Source organism: Cebus imitator, unplaced genomic scaffold (assembly GCF_001604975.1).
Source record: "Cebus imitator isolate Cc_AM_T3 unplaced genomic scaffold, Cebus_imitator-1.0 Scaffold216, whole genome shotgun sequence".
NCBI classification, from domain to species: domain Eukaryota; kingdom Metazoa; phylum Chordata; class Mammalia; order Primates; family Cebidae; genus Cebus; species Cebus imitator.
The window spans coordinates 1,047,327-1,068,910 of record NW_016107531.1 but is presented as its reverse complement, the minus strand read 5'-3'; the positions used below and the strand labels follow the sequence as shown (position 1 = coordinate 1,068,910).

The window sequence follows — 21,584 nt, the reverse complement described above, 5'->3', positions numbered from 1 at the left end:
GTGGTCCGTGCCTTCCAACATGTGTGTTCATGAGAGATGCTCATCTGCAGGTTCCACCCTTCAAGTCAGGACAGACCAAGTGCTCGGGGCATCCCCAGTAGGGAGAGGGCCCTTTGAGCCAAGGGTGAAGCCCATCTGCAAATCACAGGTGATGTTAGGCTGATGAGGAGAGAGGGGCCGGCATTTTGTGTGGACAGTTGACTTTTGCATTTGGTATAAGCAAAAACTTGGAGTTGGGAAAATGTGGGGCACGTTTGGGGAAGATGGGTAGTCCAGCACAGTATGTGTTGGGCAGTGAGTGGGGTGGGACAAGGCCAATTCTGGAGGTCTCAGATGCCAGGTTTGGTATTACATCCTTTGGTGGTTATCACTGGAAACCTATGGGGGATTTGGACAGGGGCATGACCACAGTGCTGTGGGAGAGTGAAGGCTGGAGTATGAGCAGGAGTCAGGGCAAGGAAAAACCAGACAGGGTGGCTAAATAGGAGGCCACTGCAGGAGAAACAAAGGGCCTTCCAGCAGCCCTTATGGGGGTGTGACAGAGGGCTTAAAGCATCTTGCCTTAGAGTCATTCACTTCACAAAGTCGCCCCAGGTTCACACTTCTGACCTGAGTGGCATTAGTAAAAGAATTAAGATCACCTATGAATAACTAATAACTACTATGGTTATATTTCTAGTTACTTTCCTCTTTATTATCTATATGGAAACAGGCTGAGGCTTTTGGCTCCTGCCTCAGCACTTATGGGGTCTCCCCCCTACACAGGGAGTGCTGTCAGACCCAGCCATTGGGAAAGGTTCAAAGGTTCTCACATTGTTTCAGCCATGCCAGCTGAAATGTCACTCTCCAACAAACAAAACAAAACAAGACCAAAGGGAATGTGAACTGAAGGGAAGTGAGAATCATGGGAGTCAGGTTGAGGGCCTGATCATGGCAAAAGGTTGACTGACTAGTCAGGTTCCCCAACAGAAGTGCGGTGGTTTATCTGAAGCTGCTTCGAAAGATAACGTCCGTCTCCACTTAGATCATTTTGGAAAAAAGCAATAAGAAAATCACAACCACTTATTTATGATCCAGGTGCTCAGTGTTTATTTTGCTTTTCCTTTCTAAATGTACTCTCACTGTAAAAACACAAATACAGACAATGCTCACATCTCCCCTAGCCCTCCCTGTACTTCTTGGCTTCCTTTCCCGGGGCAGTCAGCACCATCATGGGTGCTGGGTGGTTCATGCTCTGTCACTCCTCCTTTGTCAGGGAATACAAGGACAATGCCCTGCTGGCTCAGCTAATCCAGGACAAGCTCGATGCCTATAAAGCTGATGACCCAACAATGGGGGAGGTAAGTCTGGCTTGGACACGTGGTTATCTCACCAAGGACCACAGTGTTTGTGTGACAATCCCAGAGACAGCTTGGTTTTGTTGCCACAGAGCATATGTCAGTGCTGCGTTTCCTGGGGACTGACCTCCAATGAAATGCCTGAAGCCCCTGGGGCAGGGTGATCTACATGTATTCAGTGTGGCCAGGGTGACCAACTTGTTCTGTTTGCCAGGGCTTTCCCAGCTGCAGCTCCAAATGGCCTGGGAAACCCCCAGAAGCACAATAGCAAACCAGAAAATCGACACTGACGTGCTCTTCAGAGCTCATTCAGCATTCACTGGTTTTTACATGTGCTCTGTGTGTACAGTCCTTTGCAGTTTTATCACATGGTTATATTCATGAACCATCTTACAATCAAGATGCAGAGCTGTTCCCTCACCACTTTGATTTTAAAACTGAAAGTCCCATGTCCTGGGAATCCGCTCAGTCCCAGGCACACTGGAGGGTGGTTGCCACATTTGTAGTTGAACTTGGGCAGCACTCTCCTACAGAAACTCACTTCGGCTCCTAGCATTTCATATCTGTCTGTAAGTGTTCTTGTTATGAAATAGAAATACTGGAGTCTTGCAGGGTATTTTTAGTGATCTTGTCTAGTGGTAGACTTCTGTGCTGCGTTAGTAGGTTTGCACCTCAGAGTTCACTTCCTGCTGCCCTCCTTTATAAGAGGGGTTTGCTAGGTGGAGAAGCTGGGGTTGGCTGGGTGGCTTGTGAAGCATCTCACTGTTTTCCCCCAGGGCCCAGACAAGGCACGTTCCCAGCTCCTGATCCTGGATCGAGGCTTTGACCCCAGCTCCCCCGTGCTCCATGAATTGACTTTTCAGGCTATGAGTTATGATCTGCTGCCTATCGAAAATGATGTATACAAGTGAGTATAGTGTTACAGACCCTGGAGTGCATGTGGCTCTGCACATGAACCAAAAATATGTCTAGAAAAAGAGTGGTTTTTTTTTTTTTTTTTTTTTGAGACAAAGTCTTACTCTGTTGCCCAGGCTGGAGTGCAGTGGTGCAATCTTGGCTCACTGCTACCTCTGCCTCCTGGGTTCAAGCAGTTCTCCTGCCTCGGTCTCAAGTAGCTGGGATTAGAGGCACGCACCACCATGCCCAGCTAATATTTTGTATTTTTTGGTAGAGATGGGGTTTCACCGTGCTGGCCAGGCTGTTCTCGAACTCCTGACCTCGTGATCTGCCCACCTTGGCTCCCAAAGTGCTGGAATCACAGGCGTGAGCCCCTGTGCCCAGCCGAGAAAGAGTTTTTAGCCCTGGGAAAAGTGGTTCATTGATACAGCCTTGCAGATTAGCCTGTAAGTTCTTCTGCAAGTTCCCCAAATCCACATGGCACTTCTAGGCATGAACTCATGACTTGTCCCCTTTTTGGGGAGGACAAGCACTTCAGGTCTTTGGTTCCCAGCTTATATCACCTCAGCTCATAACCTACGTGGATATGTCAATATGTTGATTTTTGTGTTTATGTGTTAATCTCATTCAGAGTTGAAATTTTTTTTCTGTTTTATTGGTTCTGCCTCTCTGGAGGCAGAGTTGAAACTTCTTGTTTATAGATCATGAAATATGATGATGATGAAATACATCAACAGAAGTTTCATACCGAACTTTCCTTACAGAGGAGCTGTTTTCTTCATTTATAAAATACATTTTTCTTGGTAACAATCATCAGAAACTTACTTTCTAAAAACCAGTTTTTCTTTTTATGGAACTAGACTGTATGAGAATCAGACTGTGTAAGAACAGACATTGTTCTCATGGCATTTATTTTAATAGCATCAATCATAAAGATAGTGGTTTCAAAATGAAGATTCTAAAAATATGAGTCTCAGTTCTCCCTTTTGGTAGCTATAATTTGTGCTTCCTCCAGCTGTTCATGATTTCCCATGTGATCGAGTGCCGAGGGCCCATTGCAGGCAGCTGCTGGAAGCTATTTAGGTACCACACATATTGAGGATGACATCGCAGTGCCTTTCCAGAGGGACAGATATGATCTTTGCCTTTCCCCTATAAATAACTAAACTCACGTGTGACCTGACTTCATGCCCTGAACCAGGCGGCTCATGTGGAGCTTGTATCAGCTGACCCAGAAGATTTTAAGACAGAATTTGAAGTTGGTTGACTTTGAGTCTCTCCTTCCCAAGGAATTGCAGCCTGGGTCAGTGCTGCCACAGCAGGCCTGGCTGACATGTCCAATGGTCCGGACTTGCTGTGACGGCACTTGTGAACATCTGGCAGCTGAGGGCAGTGAGCTGCTGCTGCTGTAAACTGAAGGGGTTCGATGAATGTTGTGGAGACAATGAGCTCCACCTGAGTCCTGTCTCCATTGTAGGTATGAGACGAGCGGCATTGGGGAGGCACGGGTGAAGGAGGTGCTCCTAGACGAGGACGACGACCTGTGGATAGCACTGCGCCACAAGCACATCGCTGAGGTGTCCCAGTAAGAGCCCCTTGCCCCCTTCTCCAGCAAGGTGCCTCTCCCCAGCTGCTGTTGATGATGCGCTCACTCTGGGCACCTCGAGGGGGTTCATCACTGTGTGAATTCATTTCCTTGGCAGAGTCACCAGCGTGCTAACCCATAATGATAAATCCCTTCTGTTCTCTGAGCTTGAGCCACTCCAACTTCATGAAGTAGAAAATCAATTCTGTATTGGGCTGCTTTTCAGATTCTTGGAAAAACATATATAGCTCTCTCAGAAAAATGCTTTACAAACATTAAAAATTTAAAGCTAGTTCATTCCATTGAAAGACCCAAACACCACAGTATACAATTGGACTTTCTTTTTTATAGCTGGTATGCAACCCTCCCTGTTTTACCTGTCCTGAGCAATAGCTGATGTCTCCCTACTAAACTGTACCCAGCTTTGAAAATGTTTCAGAATGTTTCTAATATTTAAACATTGTTGTAAGACCTTTAAACTATAGATAATGATTCTGCTTTTTCAGAAAGACACAGTCTGCTACATTGAGTTGGTGATATACTGAGGAAATTCCCAAGGAGGAATGAGAAAATAATACAGCCTTGGATAGTTCTGTTGTTTAGAGAAGAGGTCTCTAAACGTTTTCGATCACTCAACTTAAAAAGTTATTAACCCATGGCCTGGCATGGTGGCTCACACCTATAATCCCAGCACTTTGGGAGGCTGAGGTAGGTGGATCACCTGAGGTCAGGAATTTGAGACCAGCCTGGCCAACATGGTAAAATCCCGTCTCTACTAAAAATACAAAAATTAGCTGACCATGGTGGTGTGCACCTATTGTCCCAGCTACTCGGGAGGCTGAAGCAGGAGAATCACTTGAACCCGGGAGGCGGAGGTTGCAGTGAGCCAAGATCATGCCATTGCACTCCAGCCTGGCCAACAGAGCAAAACTGTCTCAAAAAAAAAAAAACCTCACATTTCAGTAAATTAAATGTATTTATGAATTTAAAATATGCTTTATTGGACTTATATGTGTATTTACCACATGTTTATATGTTTGTATATTTTTTAAACATGAATTATGTTTCACTATTTATATTCCAACATAAATTTGAAAAGAATTAGGTAAAATAAACCTAAGTAGATATCCTAATATTTTCTTTTTTTTTTTTGAGACTGAATCTCACTCCGTTGCCCAAGTTGGAGCACAGTGGCGCAATCTCAGCTCACTGCCACCTCTGCCTCCCAGGTTTAAGCAATTCTCATGCCTCAGCCTCCCAAGTAGCTATGATTACAGAAGTGCACCACCACGTCCAGCTAATTTTTGCATTTTTATTAGAGACGAGGTTTCACCATGTTGACCAGGCTGGTCTTGAACTCTTGACCACCCGCCTTGGTGATCGACCCGCCTTGGTCTGAAGTGATCCACCCACCTTGGTCTCAAAGTGCTGGGATTACAGGTGTGAGCCACCATGCCTGGCCAGAAATAACTTTAAATGCATACCTTACTGGCAGGAAAACGCACCACATACTCCTGAAAAGAAAAAATATTGCATGACTCCTATAGCATCCATAGTAGGGCCCATGGTGCTGCTGTGAAACTTAGCTGCCTCCTTTTGTTTTCCAGGGAAGTCACCCGGTCTCTGAAAGATTTTTCTTCTAGCAAGAGAATGAATACTGGAGAGAAGGTAAACCCATGCCAGTGCTCAAATGTTCAGTAAATTAGTCCCTGCTTTCTCTCTAAGAGCAGGGAAGCTACCTCCTCCGAATAGGACTAGTGGGTTAGCATGGTCATATCCCTCTATTTGTTTACATCATTTTGCCTTATTTTTACTTTTTTTTTCCCCCAGGCTGGAGTGTAGTGGTGTGATCTTGGCTCACTGTAACCTCCGCCTCCTGGGTTCAAGTGATTCTCCTGCCTCAGCCTCCCAAATAGCTGGGATTACAGGTGCCCACCACAACGCCTGGCTAATTTTTTGTATTTTTAGTAGAGACGGGGTTTCACCATGTTGGCCAGGCTGGTCTCAAACTCCTGACCTCAAGCCATCCGCCTGCCTCAGCCTCCTAAAGTGCTAGGGTTACAGGTTTGAGCCACCATGCCTGGCCATTTTTAGATTTAAGATACAGATCCAGGCCAGGTGTGGTGTCACACGCCTGTAATTCCAGTACCCTGGGAGGCTGAGGCAGGTGGATCATCTGAGGTCAGGAGTTTGAGACCAGCCTGGCCAACATGGTGAAACCCCATCTCTACTAAAAATACAAAAAATTAGCCAGGCGTGGGGGTGGGCACCTATATTCCCAGCTACTCAGGTGGCTGAGGCAGGAGAATCACTTGAACCCAGGAGGTGTAGGTTGCAGTGCGCCAAGATCACACCATTGCACTCCAGACTGGATGACAGAGTGAGGCTCTGTCTTAAAAAAAAAACAAAAAATGTACAGACCTAGAGCCACTACATTTTGATGTTTACAGAGAGCTGCTCTTTATTACTCTAAGGATTAATATTTACTGTTTTGGATCATGATTCATTTTAAGCCAGAAGAACGAACTGTGAGACCTTTTTTTACCTTGTGTTGAAATTAGAATTTATAACCTACCTTACCTGGGCCTCTCCATATCCTGCCTGTTTGTCAGAGGTGGCATATCTTTGTTAGTCAAGGGAAGTAGAATGACCAAAATGTAACTCTGGTTGTATTATTCCCTTGCTTAAAATATTTAGGAACTTCTCATTCCCCTTAGAATAACTCCCATTGGCACCACACACACACACCCCTTCTAAAGCTCAGATCCTCAGCCCTACAGGCCTCTCTCTGGTCTCATCTCTGCCCCTGTCCTTCTTGCCATGCCTTCTTGCTCCAGGCATGCCAGGGTCCTCTTGCCTTGGGCCTGGCCAGGTTCTTTGGCTCAGGCATCATTTCCTCATGGAAACCCTTCCCGGCCTCTACTTAGACTAGGCAGATACCTACACCACATGTACCCACACTACCTGGTAAGTCCCCTTGAAGGGGCCTGATCTCTACAGTGCTTTGTCTTGCTTCTTTTCCGGATGCTAAGCTCTGTGTGAATCAGAAATTCTGTTTTTTTTCTTTTGTCCTTGAATCTCTAACACCTAATAGTGCCTGGCATATTGTAGTAATTCAATAAATTTAAGCAATTCTCATATGCCTCAGCCTCCCAAGTAGCTGTGATTAAATGGATGGGATTAGATGGCTCACACAGGAAGCACACAGACCCATCTTAACCATCAGATACAGATTCCCACCCTCTCTGACCTCCCTGTGTTCCTCCTGTCCACACAGCCACAGTCTTTCTGCCAGGAGGAAGTGCAAACTTGATACTAAGGCTGCTTGGGCTGAGGATGAATAAAAGCAGTGGATAGAAGGATTTTTCCTCATCAGCAAGAATTATTCTCTCAACAGCTTTCTAATCCAATAAGCATAGAATGAAATGTAACTGCTAGACTTCAGAGTTCAGTTCCCAACCTGTAAGACAGTTATATTTGGATCAAAAAAAAATATTTGAGCCAGAGCCCTGGAAATCTAAACACACACAATCTGTGTTTCACAGATTCATTTTGAGGGTTACAGAGCATACATTTGGGAAGCCTAGTGTGGGCAGCTGTCCTGTCCTATGCCCAGCAGCCTTGCAAAGCCTCCTAAGATCAGGGCCATTAGAGTGACACCATGTGCTTTTCTTTCCCTTACAGACCACCATGCGGGACCTGTCCCAGATGCTGAAGAAGATGCCTCAGTACCAGAAAGAGCTCAGCAAAGTATGGCAGCCCCAAATAATCTGTTTGAATCATTGAGTACAAACAGCTGCAAAAAGACTTCTCAAAGCCTTACTACTCTAATTGATTCATGGAAATTCGTAGATTTTTAGGCATCTTCAATTTTTATTAGAAAAGATATGAAAGGCTGGGATAGGCATCTATTTCCTGTCACTTTCTTTTCTCCTCTTTATCTTTCTCTTTGTCCTTCCTATTCCCCTGCTGTTGGCAGGAGGTCTCAGTTCCCCACCACATGGGCCTCTCCACAGGGCTGCTTGAGCTTCCTTCCCCCACTGGCTTTCCCCAGAGTGAGCCATGTGAGAGAGAGAGTACTAGGAGGAAGTCACAATACCTTTTATATCCTGATCTTGGATCCATACCTCATCACTTCCTCCACATTGTTTATTAGGAGCAAGCTACTAAATCCAGCGTACAGTTAAGGAGGGAATGAAGCTCTGCCTCCTAAAAGGAGGAGTATCAAAGAATTTGTGGTTGCATTGTACTAATAAAACCTTCATTGGCCAGGTGCGGTGGCTCACGCCTGTGATCCCAGCACTTTGGGAGGCCAAGGCAGGTGAATCACCTAGGCCTGAGGTTGGGAATTTAAGACCAGCCTGGTCAACGTGGTGAAACCCCGTCTCTACTAAAAATTAGCTGAGCGTGGTAGTACGCACCTGTAATCCCAGCTATTTGGGAGGCTGAGACAGGAGAATCACTTGAACCCGGGAGGCAAAGGTTGCAGTAAGCCGAGATTACACCACTGTTCTCCAGCGTGAGCAACAGAGCGAGACCCCATCTCAAAAAAAAAAGAACATCGTGCCACGTACCCTCATAAAAGATTTTTCCTTCTTCTTCACTCTTTTAGAATGTGGTTTGTCCCTCTCTTTTGACATGTAACACTTTCTACTTTGTGATTTTTGTGTACCCACTTGTGTACACGTTTTACCTCCTTTCTGAGGCTAGAGACTCCTTGGTGCCCAATGTTGTGTTATATATAGTAGGTGCTTATCTGTTGCATGCATCAGTGATGAGTCCCTTGGTCACAAACTGTTGTGCTTTTTCCTAGTACTCCACCCATCTGCACCTTGCCGAGGACTGTATGAAGCATTACCAAGGGACTGTAGACAAACTCTGCCGAGTGGAGCAGGTAGGACTCTCCTCCTTCTGCCACGGCAAGTTTTTGCCAGGCCCATTTACTCAGCAGAATTTTAACATCTGACCTTGAACATCCTGCAGAATCATAGGAAATAGAGATGGGAAGGCCTGCTAGATCATGCTGTGTCAACTCTGGAGCCAGTGCGGTTCCACTGTCTATGGTAGGGACTAGATTGGTCTGGAATGCTGTGCCATTTGGATTTTGCATGCCTATTTTGAAAGGCTCTGTTTTCCCTGGAATGACTGAAGAAAGATGTGTGGGGTTCTGAGCACTACATTGACAGGGCTGGCAGAATTTTATATTTTGAATGTATTCTCCTGCCATGGCCAGACCAGCTTTGGAGACCTCGAGGCTGACAGAGGGTAGAGCAGCAGCAGTCAGAAATGTGCCCAAAGCATCACTGCTCACAATTAGGATTGTAAATTGAGAATTTGGGATTTGAGTTCTGTCTATGTCAATGATTATTTGATGTACCTGTTTCTGTATGTTTCATTTTTTTCATCTGCAAAAGGGAAATCAGTGCTGACATTTTTCAAGGTTATCTTGTGGAGTCACTAATCCTGGCTTAGATTCATCCTAATTCTTCAAATGTTGCAACATTATAAAACTATCGTTCAATCTCCAAGGGAAGAGAGGATGTTAAAAGATTCTGAAGCTGGCCGGGCACGGTGGCTCATGCCTGTAATCCCAGCACTTTGGGAGGCCAAGGTGGGTGGATCACCAGGTCAAGAGTTCAAGACCAGCCTGGCTGACATAGCAAAACCCTGTCTCTACTAAAAAATTAGCTAGATATGGCGGCGGGCACCTGTAATCCCTGCTACTCTGGAGGCTGAGGCAGGAGAATTGCTTGAACTAGGGAGGCAGAGGTTGCAGTGAGCTGATATTGCACCACTGCACTCTAGCCTGGGCAACAGTGAGAGACTCTATCTCAAAAAAAAAAAAAAAAGAGGTTGGGTGCAGTGGCTCACACCTGTAATCCTAACACTTTGAGAGGCTGAGGCGGGTGGTCAGAAGATCGAGACTATCCTAGCTAACATGGTGAAACTCCATCTCTACTAAAAATACAAAAAAAATTAGCCGGCCTGGTGCCTGTATTCCCAGCTACTTGGGAGGCTGTGGCGGGAGAATCGCTTGAAACTGAGAGGCGGCAGTTGTAGTTAGGTGAGATCGTGCCACTGCACTCCAGTCTGGGCAACAGAGTGAGACAAAAAAAATTTCTGAATCCTCAGCTTGGTCTCCTTTCATAGAAAAAAACAATTCAGGATCTCAGTGTGAAGCTAAGATTTCAATCCTCTGGCTTGATGTGACAGGCTCAGTTTAGGATTGTAAGCCCTGTCCTGTATCATTGGATATTTCATAAGGGGAAGCAGCCCTGCTGAAATCCATCAGTTTTACAGGGGATTATAAGCAAACACAAGGTGTCCTCTCTAAAACAACCTGACCATCCAGAAAATAGGTCATACCTAAATCAGTTAAAAATGCAGTTCAGGATTAAATTTCAGAAGTTTACAAATTTTCAGAAGTGATCAAAAGTATTGTTGGACTAGTTGCATTTAATTGGCCTTACAGTATGAAAATCCGGTCCTGTCAGTCAAATGTCTGTTGAGGCTTGGTGGTAGAACTGAAAGGTGAAGGGGCCGGTGAGAGGTGTCCTGCCTTCCTGGGACATAGACTAGAGAGAGATTATGAACTTGAGATCATAATTTGTGTGGACTCTTGAGATCTTGAGAAAAAAAAGAGAGCCTTCAGGCAACCTCCTAAAAGCCACAAAGGTAGCTGCAGCTGTGAGTCCTGGTTGGCTGAGACCAGCGTACTGCTCTCTCTGGATCTCAGTCTCGCTTGCATCATGAAGTGGGGCCTGGAGCTTATGTTCACTTCACTCTTTTTCATTTCTAGTTCTTTTTGAGCCCTTGTCTTCCCCTTCATCTCCTGGGGTTTGGATTTGCTGGTTTGGGGGTGATTTTTTTTCCCTTCCTTACCCATGAAACATGGTAGAAAGATTAAAAACAGGCTAAAACCCTGGAGCAGTTCAAACTCAAAAAGCAAGTGCTTCAATGTGAAGGGAAGCAGAGTGGAAGGAATCTAGCCACACAGAGGCATCCTAAATTCCTGGTGCTTTTCATGGGAGGCAAGTGCTTCCTTTTATGCCTTGATCCCTCATAGGGCCTTGTACCTCCAGAGGGCCTACCAAGATTTAGTGTTTTTTTTGTTTTTTTTTTTTTTTTTTTTTTTGAGATGGAAGTTGCACTCCCATTGCCCAGGCTGGAATGCAGTGGCACAATCTCAGCTCACCGCAACCTCTGCCTCCTGGGTTCAAGGGATTCTTTTGTCTCAGCCTCCCGAGTAGCTGGGATTACAGGCATATACCACCGTGCCTGGTTAATTTTGTATTTTTAGTAGAGATGGGTTTTTTCCATGGTGGTCAGGCTGGTCCCAAACTCCTGACCTCAGGTGATCCACCTCGGCCTCCCAAAGTGCTGGGATTATAGGCATGAGCCACTACGCCTGGCTTTTTTTTTTTTTTTTTAAATGAGCCAAGGTCTTGCTCTGTCACCCAGGTTAGAGTGCAGTGGTGCAATCACCTCACTGCAGCCTTGAACTCCTGGGCTCAAGCAATCTTCCTGCCTCAGCCTCCTGAGTGTCTGGAACTACAGGCATATGCCACCATGCCTGGCTAATTTTTTTATTTTTGGTAGAGACGAGGTCTCTGCTGTGTCACCCAGGCTGGTCTCAAAACTCCTGGGCTCAAGAGATCCTCCCACCTCAGCCTTCCAAAGTGCTGAGATTACAGGCGTGAGCCACCAGCTCCAGCCAGGATTGAGTCTTTATCTGAGAAGTTGGCACAAATACACTGTCACTTACCTACAGTGAACAGCCTACTTTAAAACATGATGGCAAATCACTGTGGTTTCTGTTTGGCAGTGCCACTCAGGGCTTTCATCCACTCTCACTGATGCTGTGGGAAACAGTGTCCATCACACTTGTGCTAACTGTAGTGCATTATGAGAATAGAACCACCTGTTTAAGACCTTCCCCAGCTAAGCCGGCAGTTGTGGACATCTGTGGATCCTGAATTTCCTAAGGCTGTCACCAGAGAAATGGGGCCAACGAGGTATGTTTTCCATAGGACCTGGCCATGGGCACAGATGCCGAGGGGGAGAAGATCAAGGACCCCATGCGAGCCATCGTCCCCATTCTGCTGGATGCCAATGTCAGCACTTACGACAAAATCCGCATCATCCTTCTCTACATCTTTTTGAAGAATGGTAGGGCTATGGGACCTAGCGGAAGGCACAGGCCCTGTCTTGGGGAAACTAAGACAACTGAGAGAGAGAGGAAACGAAGCAGAGAAGTCATTTAAAAGACATGGACTGGGGAAGGAAAAGAAGATCCTAGAGGCCCTTTTTGTTTGGGGAAATGCAGTGTAGTCAGATCATTGCAGCTAGAGGCTGAATGTCCCCCGTCATTATAGAGTTAATAAATGGTATGGATTAGATGAAAGAGGACGGGGCTGGGGAAAGAGGGAAAGCTGCTTGGCCTTGTGGCCAGTTTACCAGCGCTATGCCCATCAGGTATTTTTAACTTGCATCACATTGGTAACCTCTGCACTTAAAGAACTGACTTTCACCCAGTTCAGTCACAGTTGCCCAGGAGTGTCCATTGTCCAAAAGACAGATAATAAGACTCTCGTCCAATTTGTCTTTGATTCAGGGCAGGGGTGGGCAGGGATTGCTGAGAATTGGAGGGAGGGGCAGAGGGAAACAGACCATGAGGGGCAGCTGCTGATGGTCCTCACTCAGGCAGAGTAGCTCAAGGAGAATCGGGAAGCTCAGGTTGTCCTCACTTACAGTGAAGCTGATGAGGTAGAGGAGCGATGTCCACTAACCTGAGGGGAGAAGGGCCACCATCTGGCTGGTGCCATTGGGTACATGGGGGCTGGGTGTGGTGATCAGTATCTTGTGTCCTCAGGCATCACAGAGGAAAACCTGAACAAACTGATCCAGCATGCCCAGATCCCCCCGGAGGACAGTGAGATCATCACCAACATGGCTCACCTCGGCGTGCCCATTGTCACTGACGTAAGGGGCCAGCTCAGGTTCCGGGGGGAGGAAGGAGGGGAGCTGGCAGATCTGTCTGCTTCTGCTCTGACTGACGTATGGCATCTTCTGATACACACGTACGTCAAGAGAGAGAGAGAGACACGGAATCAGAGGGATAAAGGTGTAAAGCTATGTATAAACTAGAGATGCAAAACCAAGAACCTAGACCTGAACAGCAGTGAGTCATGCACAGTTGTGAAAGCTGAGCTGTCTTGGAACCAAACCATAACAGGGGTCCCCACTGTTTTATCTGTCATGTCTCAGGGCCTGTCTGGCCTCACCTTTGGACAACTTAGCCTCAGCGCCCCCTGTGAAGATGAAAATATGACACTTAGAGCTAGCAGTTTGGCTACCTTTGAGTCTTTTGCACTGGGTTGGTTCAGAGCCAAGTCAGGGCAGGTTGTCTAGGAGGCCTGGACCATGTGATGTGCTCTGGAAAAGGTGGGGTGGGGCTTCCAGGACCCTTGCAGAGCACTTTGCCATAAGCCTCGCACGTCCCAGCCCCACTGTGTGCTTGTCTTCTATAGGCATAGCACTAACAAAGCTAGGGTTGCAAATACTCTCCCTCTAGAATCTTACAGACATAACTGTTCCGGTGCCACCAGACCATAGCCCTGTAACTAGCAGTTTGGTGTTTTTAAACTCTTGTTCACAAGAGGAATCAAAATGAGAATGGAGATGGTGCATTCATTCAGTGCAACTGTGCTGCTGCCTGGAGTTTTCTTTTTTTAATGGCACTTATGTACTTGACCTATGTATGCCATTTTTTATGCCTTTTTTTCTTTTTTGAGACAGAGTCTCACTCTGTCGCCAGGCTGGAGTGCAGTGGCGTAATCTCAGCTCACTGCAACCTCTGCCTCCCAGGTTCAAGCAATTCTTCTGCTTCAGTGTCCCTAGTAGCTGAGACTATAGGCGTGCGCCACCACGCCCAGCTACTTTTTTGTGTTTTAATAGAGACAGGGTTTTACCATGTTGGCCAGGATGGTCTTGATCTTCTGACATCGTGATCTGCCCACTCAGCCTCCCAAAGTGCTGGGATGATAGGCATGAGCCACCATACCTGGCTTTTTTCTTTGAGATGGAGTCTCACTCTGTTGCCCAGCCTGGAATGCAGTGGTGCAATCTCAGTTTACTGCAACCTCCGCCTCCCAAGTTCAAGTGATTCTCCTGCCTCAGCCTCCCAAGTAGCTGGGATTATAGGCGCTTGCCACTCTTCCCAGCTAATTTTTATATTTTTAGTAGAGATGGAGTTTCGCCATGTTGGCCAGTCTGGTCTCGAACTCCTGACCTCAGGTGATCCCCCAACCTCAGCCTCCCAAAGTGCTGGGATTATAGGTGTGAACCACCACACCCAGCCTTTTTGTGACTTTAAAGAACAAGTTTGCTCCAGGTTCCCAAAAGGGCACATTTTGGGCTATTCCAAGGAAAACCATCCCCTCCATTACTCTTTGCCAGTGCTGCCTCTGGGGTCTTTCAGAGAATCTCCAGAGAGTAGCAGAGATCACCTAGGGCCCAAGTGGCCCTGACTTGGGTTCTAACCTGGTGTGTGTGTGCACACAGTCCACACTGCGTCGCCGGAGCAAGCCGGAGCGGAAAGAACGCATCAGCGAGCAGACATACCAGCTTTCGCGGTGGACCCCGATTATCAAGGACATCATGGAGGTCAGCGCTGGGGTGCGGGGAGGAAGAACCAGGCCCAGGGCCCTGACTTGTCAGCCTGGATGCTTCCAGCTTCATCTTCTGCAAGGTGGTGCTGACTTCACGGGTGCTACCTCCACTTGAGGATTTGCATCCAGGCCTCCTTTGGCCCTCGTGGCGTGCCTTGCCCTGGGGGTTTATGAAGAGCTGAGAGACTGAGAAGCACAGCCCCAGATCTATTTGTCATTATATTTTGGAGGACTCAGCTCCTATAATAGAGATCCCTCTAGGGTGCCGCATCCAGAGGGGCCCAAGTGCCTCTCAAAGGTCAGATGAGTGATGTCACATCTCCACACAGGTGCAGTGGTACAGCACACCTCCCCAGTGCGGCCCTGCCTGCCTTGCCCTGCCCTCCTCCTGCTGCTCTCACCCTGAGCCTCCACAAACCAGCAAATTGGGCTCTTCTCTTCTGCCCAAACCAGCCCCTTTCCTGGCACGTTCTCACCGCCCCCCTACTCCCTTCCCAGATCCTGCTTTCCATCAAAGCCCCTCTTGGGTCTCACCATTTCCATCCACTGCCCCACCTATCTGCCCACCGAGCACACAGAGGCTGCCCCTGGACTCCTTAATGCACATGTGCTGCTAGGTGCCTCAAGTTGTCTTTTAGTATGTTGGTCCTGTCCCCTCAGCTGCTGTGTCATCCGTCTAGAGCCTCTAGTGCAGCAAGTGTTTTTGTAGTTGTTGGCTGGAAGGTATATTGGGTGGTGGGCACCACAGTAGCCCTGTGGAGTCACTCCCTTCTCTCCTTGTAGCAGGAAGAGATGCTGCATAGAATCCTGCACGATCTTTGGGGATGGACCTGGAGATCATCTGTCCAACTTCCAACTTGATCAGTGAACAAAACTGAGGTCTAGAGAATGAAGAGGTTTTTCTCAGGACCCCTTAGTTAATTCCTGGCAGCCCAGGTGTTCCTACTGAATTGTACATTAATATAAATGTATTTTAAATATATAGAATACGTCAGCTTCCATTTTAAAATCTACAAACTAAAAGGATGGGTTAACATGAAGCATCTAGAAACCAATTATATCTCTTTGCATGTTGGGATAAAGCCAACCCCTCTGTCTCATTCCCTCCTTTGTTTTCTGCTCCCTTTTTCTCCCCCTCCTCTCTGATCCCTTAAAGAGACATGTATAGGCTTCATGTGGGAGCTGCAAGGAGGAGTGTGGATTTCTAGGCAGCAGGAGGTAGATGGTGAGAATCCACCCACCAGATAATTAAACACTTGAAAAACGGAGGGGGTAAGGCTCCTTTGAGCAGGAGAAACACTGCTTATGCCTGGTTTCTACAAGGCTGATGGCAAGTATCAGGAATTTATTGGACAGAATGCATCATTGATAAAAGCCTCACATAAGCTGCATGTGTGTGTGTGTACACGTGAAAGTAAATAAACTGGAAGAGAGGCAAGAAAAACTTCTTTCAAAAAGCAGACTATCTCAGTATAGCAGCCAGTTACAAAGCATCTGGTGAAACTGAGCCCTGTGCTAGGCACCTGTGGCCACAGGGAAGGGAGCTCTGGTTGTTGCAAACCTGGCCGTGGTTTTGCCAAGTGCCATGTTCTACACATCATGTGGCCTTGGTTCCTGTCAGCACTTTTTAGACAGATGGCAAGCTAATATCTGTCTCTTTTCCTTCCAGGACACTATTGAGGACAAACTTGACACCAAGCACTACCCTTATATCTCTACCCGTTCCTCTGCCTCCTTCAGTACCACTGCCGTCAGGTAGGCGAAAATCCTTGAGCAAGGACAGGTGTGGGCCAGCTCTGGTTGGATGTCAGCTCCACAGCAGTCCCACTTTGCATCTGTGTGATCCACCAGAACCCTCTTGCCGCTGCTTCCCACAGCTGCAGCTGGGCCAGGTCCACAGAGTGGCCCCATGGCCCTTCCCCCTCCGGCGTCCTGTTCCTCTCTGATTCATCCCTTACACCTCTCTCCCTCACTCTGCATCAGCCAAATCCTTGTACTTCCTGGAATAGTCAGGCTCATGTCTGCCTCAATACCACTGCACTTTTCCCTCTGCCTGGAATTATCTGTCCCCAGATACATCTGCATGGGCTAGGTGCGGTATTTCATGCCTGTAATCCCAGCACTTTGGGAGACCAAGGCGGGTGAATCACTTGAGATTAGACATTCGAGACCAGCCTGGACAACATAGTGAAACCCTGTCTCTATAAAAATATTAACTGGGCATGGTGGCTTGTGCCTGTAGTCCCAGCTACTCAGGAGGCTGAGGCAGGAAAATTGCTTGAATCCGGGAGGCGGAGGTTGCAGTGAGCCAAGATTGCACCACTGCACTCCACCCTGGGTGACAGAGTGAGGCTCCATCTCAAAACAAAACAAAAGATATGTCTACGTGGCCTGCCTCTTCTCTCCTTTGGTCTTTAATCAAGTGTTACTTTCTCCAGTCTTCCCTTACCACCCTGTTTAAAATTGCAGCACATCAGCCTTCATAGCTCTACTCATACTGCCCAAGGGTGGAAGCAGCCCACATGTCCCCAGCTGACAAGTGGGTAACACACGTGGTCTCTTCACACAGTGGCTCCCGAGAACAGTCAGGGCTGAGCACGCACTTGGGATGGTAGAGTTAGCAGCTTGAGAGGGCGACCCTGGCCCTGTAGCTCTGCCACTTCTGGCACCCAGATGTGCACTTCTCTGTCCCTCCTCTCCTTCCCCTGCCTGTCTTCTCTATTGCGTCTCCTCTCCATGTTCATTTTTGGCCTCAGCCGGGCCAGAGGCCTGTGGTGGTATCTTCTCATGGCAGCCCTTCTCATGCAGCAGAGGTGAAACATTTATTGCCAAACATGACATAAAAACAAAATCCCAAGTGCCACAGTTAGTCTGGGTGACAAGAACGGGATAGCAAGTGATTGCACAAGGAAAGAAAGTGACTGAGATTCTCTGTTGGCCCAAACAGTGCCCCACGTGCCTTTCCGGTTTGGAAAGTGACTATAAGGCTGTCGTGAGTCAGGAAGAAGGGGAAAGCATTGCAGTGGCCAGAAAGGACTTGCTCATTTCATCTTATTTTTTTCATTTTCTTCTCCTGGGAGCAACCCATCTGTTTTGTTTCTAGGTCAAAAGTAAAGAGCTATTGAGGGAAGCCCAGGGACAGAGGGAAGCCCTTTCTGGGAGCAGTCCTGTCACTGAATACTCTTCTTCCCTGGCTATGCTGCGATTTCCAGAGGCAACTCCAGATGGAGAAGCCTCCCCAGTGGTGCCTAGACAGGGTTCCAGGGCTTCCCTGTGCTTGGCCCTATGGCACAGAGCTCTTTATCAGACCAGGATTTGGGCTTACTTCCTTCTCCCCACCCACCCCATTAAACAGTGACTGCTTGGTTAAGGCCTGTGTCTCCCTGGGATGTGGTGCTGGGGAGGCCCTGGCCTCCGAGAGGCATTCACTCAATACGCGTTTTCATGGAATCTGTGTGCCAGCCTGAAGGCAGATCTTAGGCTGTCATCACTACGCACTGACAGCAGAGCCTCCCAGGCAAGCTCAGAGGCACGAGTGACTTGGGAGTAGACGTCTGCATGAGCCTCTTGCCGGGGGAAGCTGCTGAACTTGACACGGCAAACGTCAGAGCTGAACTGATTGTGTCTGTCGCCTGCATGTTTATAAGAGTGACAAGGTCACAGCACAGGCGCTCTTAGTGACTCTTCTCCTGGCAACCAAACTACTTGAAAATTGCATTGCAGTTCAATTCAGCCAACACTCACTGAGCATCCACTCTGTTTGGGGCACAAGTGTTCAAACCTAATATGTAAACAAACCGCTAATATGCTGTGAGTGCAGATAAACTGACTCTCTCTCTCTCTCTCTCTGTCTCTCTCAGCGCCCGTTATGGGCACTGGCATAAGAACAAGGCCCCGGGCGAGTACCGCAGCGGCCCCCGCCTCATCATTTTCATCCTTGGGGGTGTGAGCCTGAATGAGATGCGCTGCGCCTACGAGGTGACCCAGGCCAACGGAAAGTGGGAGGTGCTGATAGGTGAGTGGCCATGCTTCAAGCAGAAGGCGCCGCTGCATCGCACCTCGACTTCATTCCATGCTTTGGTGTTGCATTCTGTCATAGACTCCCTTGACCCACAAAACTTAGTCTCTAGGTAACTGTGGACAACAGAAGCTAGGGGCGAAGGGTTTCCTCCTTGGTCTGCCCTGCTGCGTTTCTCATTGGAAGGCAACCTCATGAGGTAGGAAGTGCCTGATCTCAGGGTCCGGCAGACTCAGGCTCAGATTCCTGCTCTGCAAACTGCAAGTGGGAGACTTTGAGCAAGTAGCTCTAGCTCTCCAACCATTTCCTTACCCAACAAAATGGGGTCAGTAACACTCACAGCCTTGAACTAGGCCCAAGATGAAGTCAGTTTCCTGGCATTGGCCTCATGCCCAGGCAGGAATGGGCAGTTAATGGCAGTCAGTCGCTGCCCTCCTCACCTGTCAGGAGGAGATGGACGGACAGCTGTAAGCAGGTACTGCCTGAAACTACTCCTCAGCTGCTGGACTCTGCCCAGGGCTCCCCCAGCCACCTCCAGCCACTTTTTAGGTCTGCCATTCCCTTTCTTGTATTTCCTGTTGATCTTCCAAAAGAGAGGAAGCGACTCATAGGAGCTGGCTTAACGCAGCAGGAGCCTTTTCTCCTTTTTCGTGCCATTGGAGGACTCTTGATTTTTAGGGCTGGAAGAAGATGAATGAGCTAAGAAAAGCCCTGCTTTCTCCAGATGCCTCCCTTTTTGTCCTATTTTGCCTTTAACAAAATGGAGGGAACCTGCCACCGGTGGTCCCTCTTAACACTGCCTGGCAAGAAGCAGCCACTACCCTGGCTGGGCTTTGTCCTCCGTGGAAACAGGCTCATGCTGAGCAAGGAGTGAGGCCAGGGCTCTTGGTCTCCCTTTGGAGAGGGGTGTGCTCTGCACCCACTGGGGAATTATACTCTCCAGGGCCAGGGATGGCCTCTCAGGCTACTTACACATGAGCTACAGGGAGAGGCCCTGAGCTGCCCCAGCTAGAAAGCATCTCTGACCTCCCATAGGTGCCCACTGCTGTTCATAATCCCAGGCACAGTCATTATCTCAATAACAAGTGGTGGTTTTATACCTCCAGTTTGGGGTTAGCAAGTCACAGCAGCCTCTAAGCTATCCAAGGGAGTAGACTCCATAGACCAGTCCACATGGCTGTTCCTGGGTTTTTCAAGATGGACCTGGGGCTGTCAGCTGCCCCTCTGATAGCATGATCCAGTGGGGAGACTGTACCTCCCCGCTGCAGTCCTCAAGCTTCCGTCAGGTCACCAGCCCTCCGCCTGACTGTTTTTCCTTCTGTTGTGTAGCCCTGATGAGAAAGCTCTTTGCTCCTCGCTTGCATATGTGTTGCATGAATGTAGTGAATAATTCTGAGCTCAAACACAGCTTTTCTGGACAGAAGCTGTCACAGCTAGGCTTTGGGTATAAATCTTCCCCTTCATCTTTAGACCTGACTTGAGGTTCCATATACTGGGAGGTGGGAACCTGGGGGTATGCAGCGGCCCATGAAGATTCATGGAGGGGCCTTGCGCAGACAGCTGACGTCCGCTGTGTCTGTGTGGCCTCCCTGCTTTGTGCATTGCATGCCAGCAGCCTTGCTGCCCTGTGTGCGCTTGCGCACTTTTGTGTGTGTGTGTGTGTGTGTGTGTGTGCGTGCGCGTGTGTGCATGTGCGCACATGTGTCTTGCTTTCTCATACCTCATTGGCTGCATAAAATGTAGGCCTAAGTTGGCATGTTCCTGTGACGTACCTTTGTTCAAGCAGTCAGCTGGCCTCTGTTCTCCCACAGGTTCTACTCACATTCTTACTCCCACCAAATTTCTCATGGACCTGAGACACCCCGACTTCAGGGAGTCCTCTAGGGTATCTTTTGAGGATCAGGCTCCAACAATGGAGTGAGAGCCAAAGAAACAAAGTAAAAGCAGCTTATTACAGAAAAGAAACTCTTCCACTCTGAAGGGCTTTCTTTGATTATTCCGTCACTCTTTTTCTTTATTTCTTCCTTTTTAGTTTATTATTTATTTGATTTCGTTTCAACAAGAAAATGCTTGCAGTTCTCAACACCGATTGAAAATGTGTCCAGTGCTGCCCTCACAACCCTGCCATGAACCCTCCGGGCTCCGACCTGCTGGCTCACTCATGCCTTGGGTTCCGTGCTGCTCAGTCAGATGCCCATAGGCCGCTGGGTGTAAACCAAAAATGATAATGACTGCTATGAACAGTTGTCAGAGAAGGAACTGAACATTTGGAGGATGGCTGAGGCACAGTGCCCAGGCCTGCTGGTCTGGGATGAATTTGTGGCCCCCATAAGGAATGTAGAGTGTCTTGGTTGTGCTGGGTGTGGGAGTTTGAGAATGAGGCCGGTGGACATTCCGGGAACGCCATGTCCAGGAAGTCAGGCAGTGGTAGACATGGCTGGTGGTGAGGGAAGCTTGGCAGGGAGTGTCAGAATAGAACCCAGGTCAGTGGCAGCTGGACGGATGGTGTAAATACCTTTTTCCTAGGACAGGCACTTCTCAAGGAATAAGTTATAAGGGGTAATTGGGTCACAAGCCACCATATGTTTGGGGAACTCCAGTCTTTAGCAGGAAGAGCTTTTGTTTGATGTTTCTCTGCAGGAAATGGCACTTAATAGTTGTTGGTTCTTTTAGTAATGACTTTTAATTCTGTGGATCCTTTCAAGAGTTGAGTAGTCACACCCGTCTCTCTCCCACTGAAGTATCTTGGTAAGGCTCGAGAGCCTTTCAGTAGAAATCTATTGTTTTTTAGATGGGGTCTGGCTATGTTGACCGTGCTGGAGTGCAGTGGCTCAGAGGTCTTAGCCTCCCGAGTAGCTGGGACCGTAGGCTCACACCACCATGCCCAGCATAAACCTGTTATTAATGCTCTGTGTGGTTTTAGAGAGCGTTTTTGTCTCCACCAAGCTTTTACCCAAACCTGTTGTCTGCTTGGTAGACTATCCAAATTTTGATCTTCAAGATTGTCCGCATTCCCTCCTCTCTCTTTCCATCCTTCAGATATGATGGGAACCTCCTACATGTTTAAATGGCAGGCT

At 47.9% G+C, this 21,584-nt stretch overlaps 1 protein-coding gene across 2 annotated transcripts in view; it reads left to right on the top strand.

Annotated features, from left to right (window-relative positions):
• The window catches only part of STXBP1 (syntaxin binding protein 1), an 89,845-nt gene that overhangs the window by 61,600 nt on the left and 6,661 nt on the right, over positions 1 to 21,584 (top strand). Inside the window, exons 8-19 of one of the 2 annotated variants that reach the window (XM_017549072.2) lie at positions 1,256 to 1,340; positions 2,114 to 2,244; positions 3,712 to 3,819; positions 5,427 to 5,487; positions 7,504 to 7,569; positions 8,633 to 8,713; positions 11,850 to 11,988; positions 12,692 to 12,801; positions 14,383 to 14,484; positions 16,159 to 16,244; positions 18,350 to 18,504; positions 20,319 to 20,444. In XM_017549072.2, coding sequence (XP_017404561.1) covers positions 1,256 to 1,340; positions 2,114 to 2,244; positions 3,712 to 3,819; positions 5,427 to 5,487; positions 7,504 to 7,569; positions 8,633 to 8,713; positions 11,850 to 11,988; positions 12,692 to 12,801; positions 14,383 to 14,484; positions 16,159 to 16,244; positions 18,350 to 18,504; positions 20,319 to 20,428 — 1,234 coding nt within the window. In that variant the 3' untranslated portion in view covers positions 20,429 to 20,444. The remainder of the gene's footprint in view (positions 1 to 1,255; positions 1,341 to 2,113; positions 2,245 to 3,711; positions 3,820 to 5,426; positions 5,488 to 7,503; positions 7,570 to 8,632; positions 8,714 to 11,849; positions 11,989 to 12,691; positions 12,802 to 14,382; positions 14,485 to 16,158; positions 16,245 to 18,349; positions 18,505 to 20,318; positions 20,445 to 21,584) is intronic. The other variant, XM_017549073.2, reaches the window with a different exon arrangement.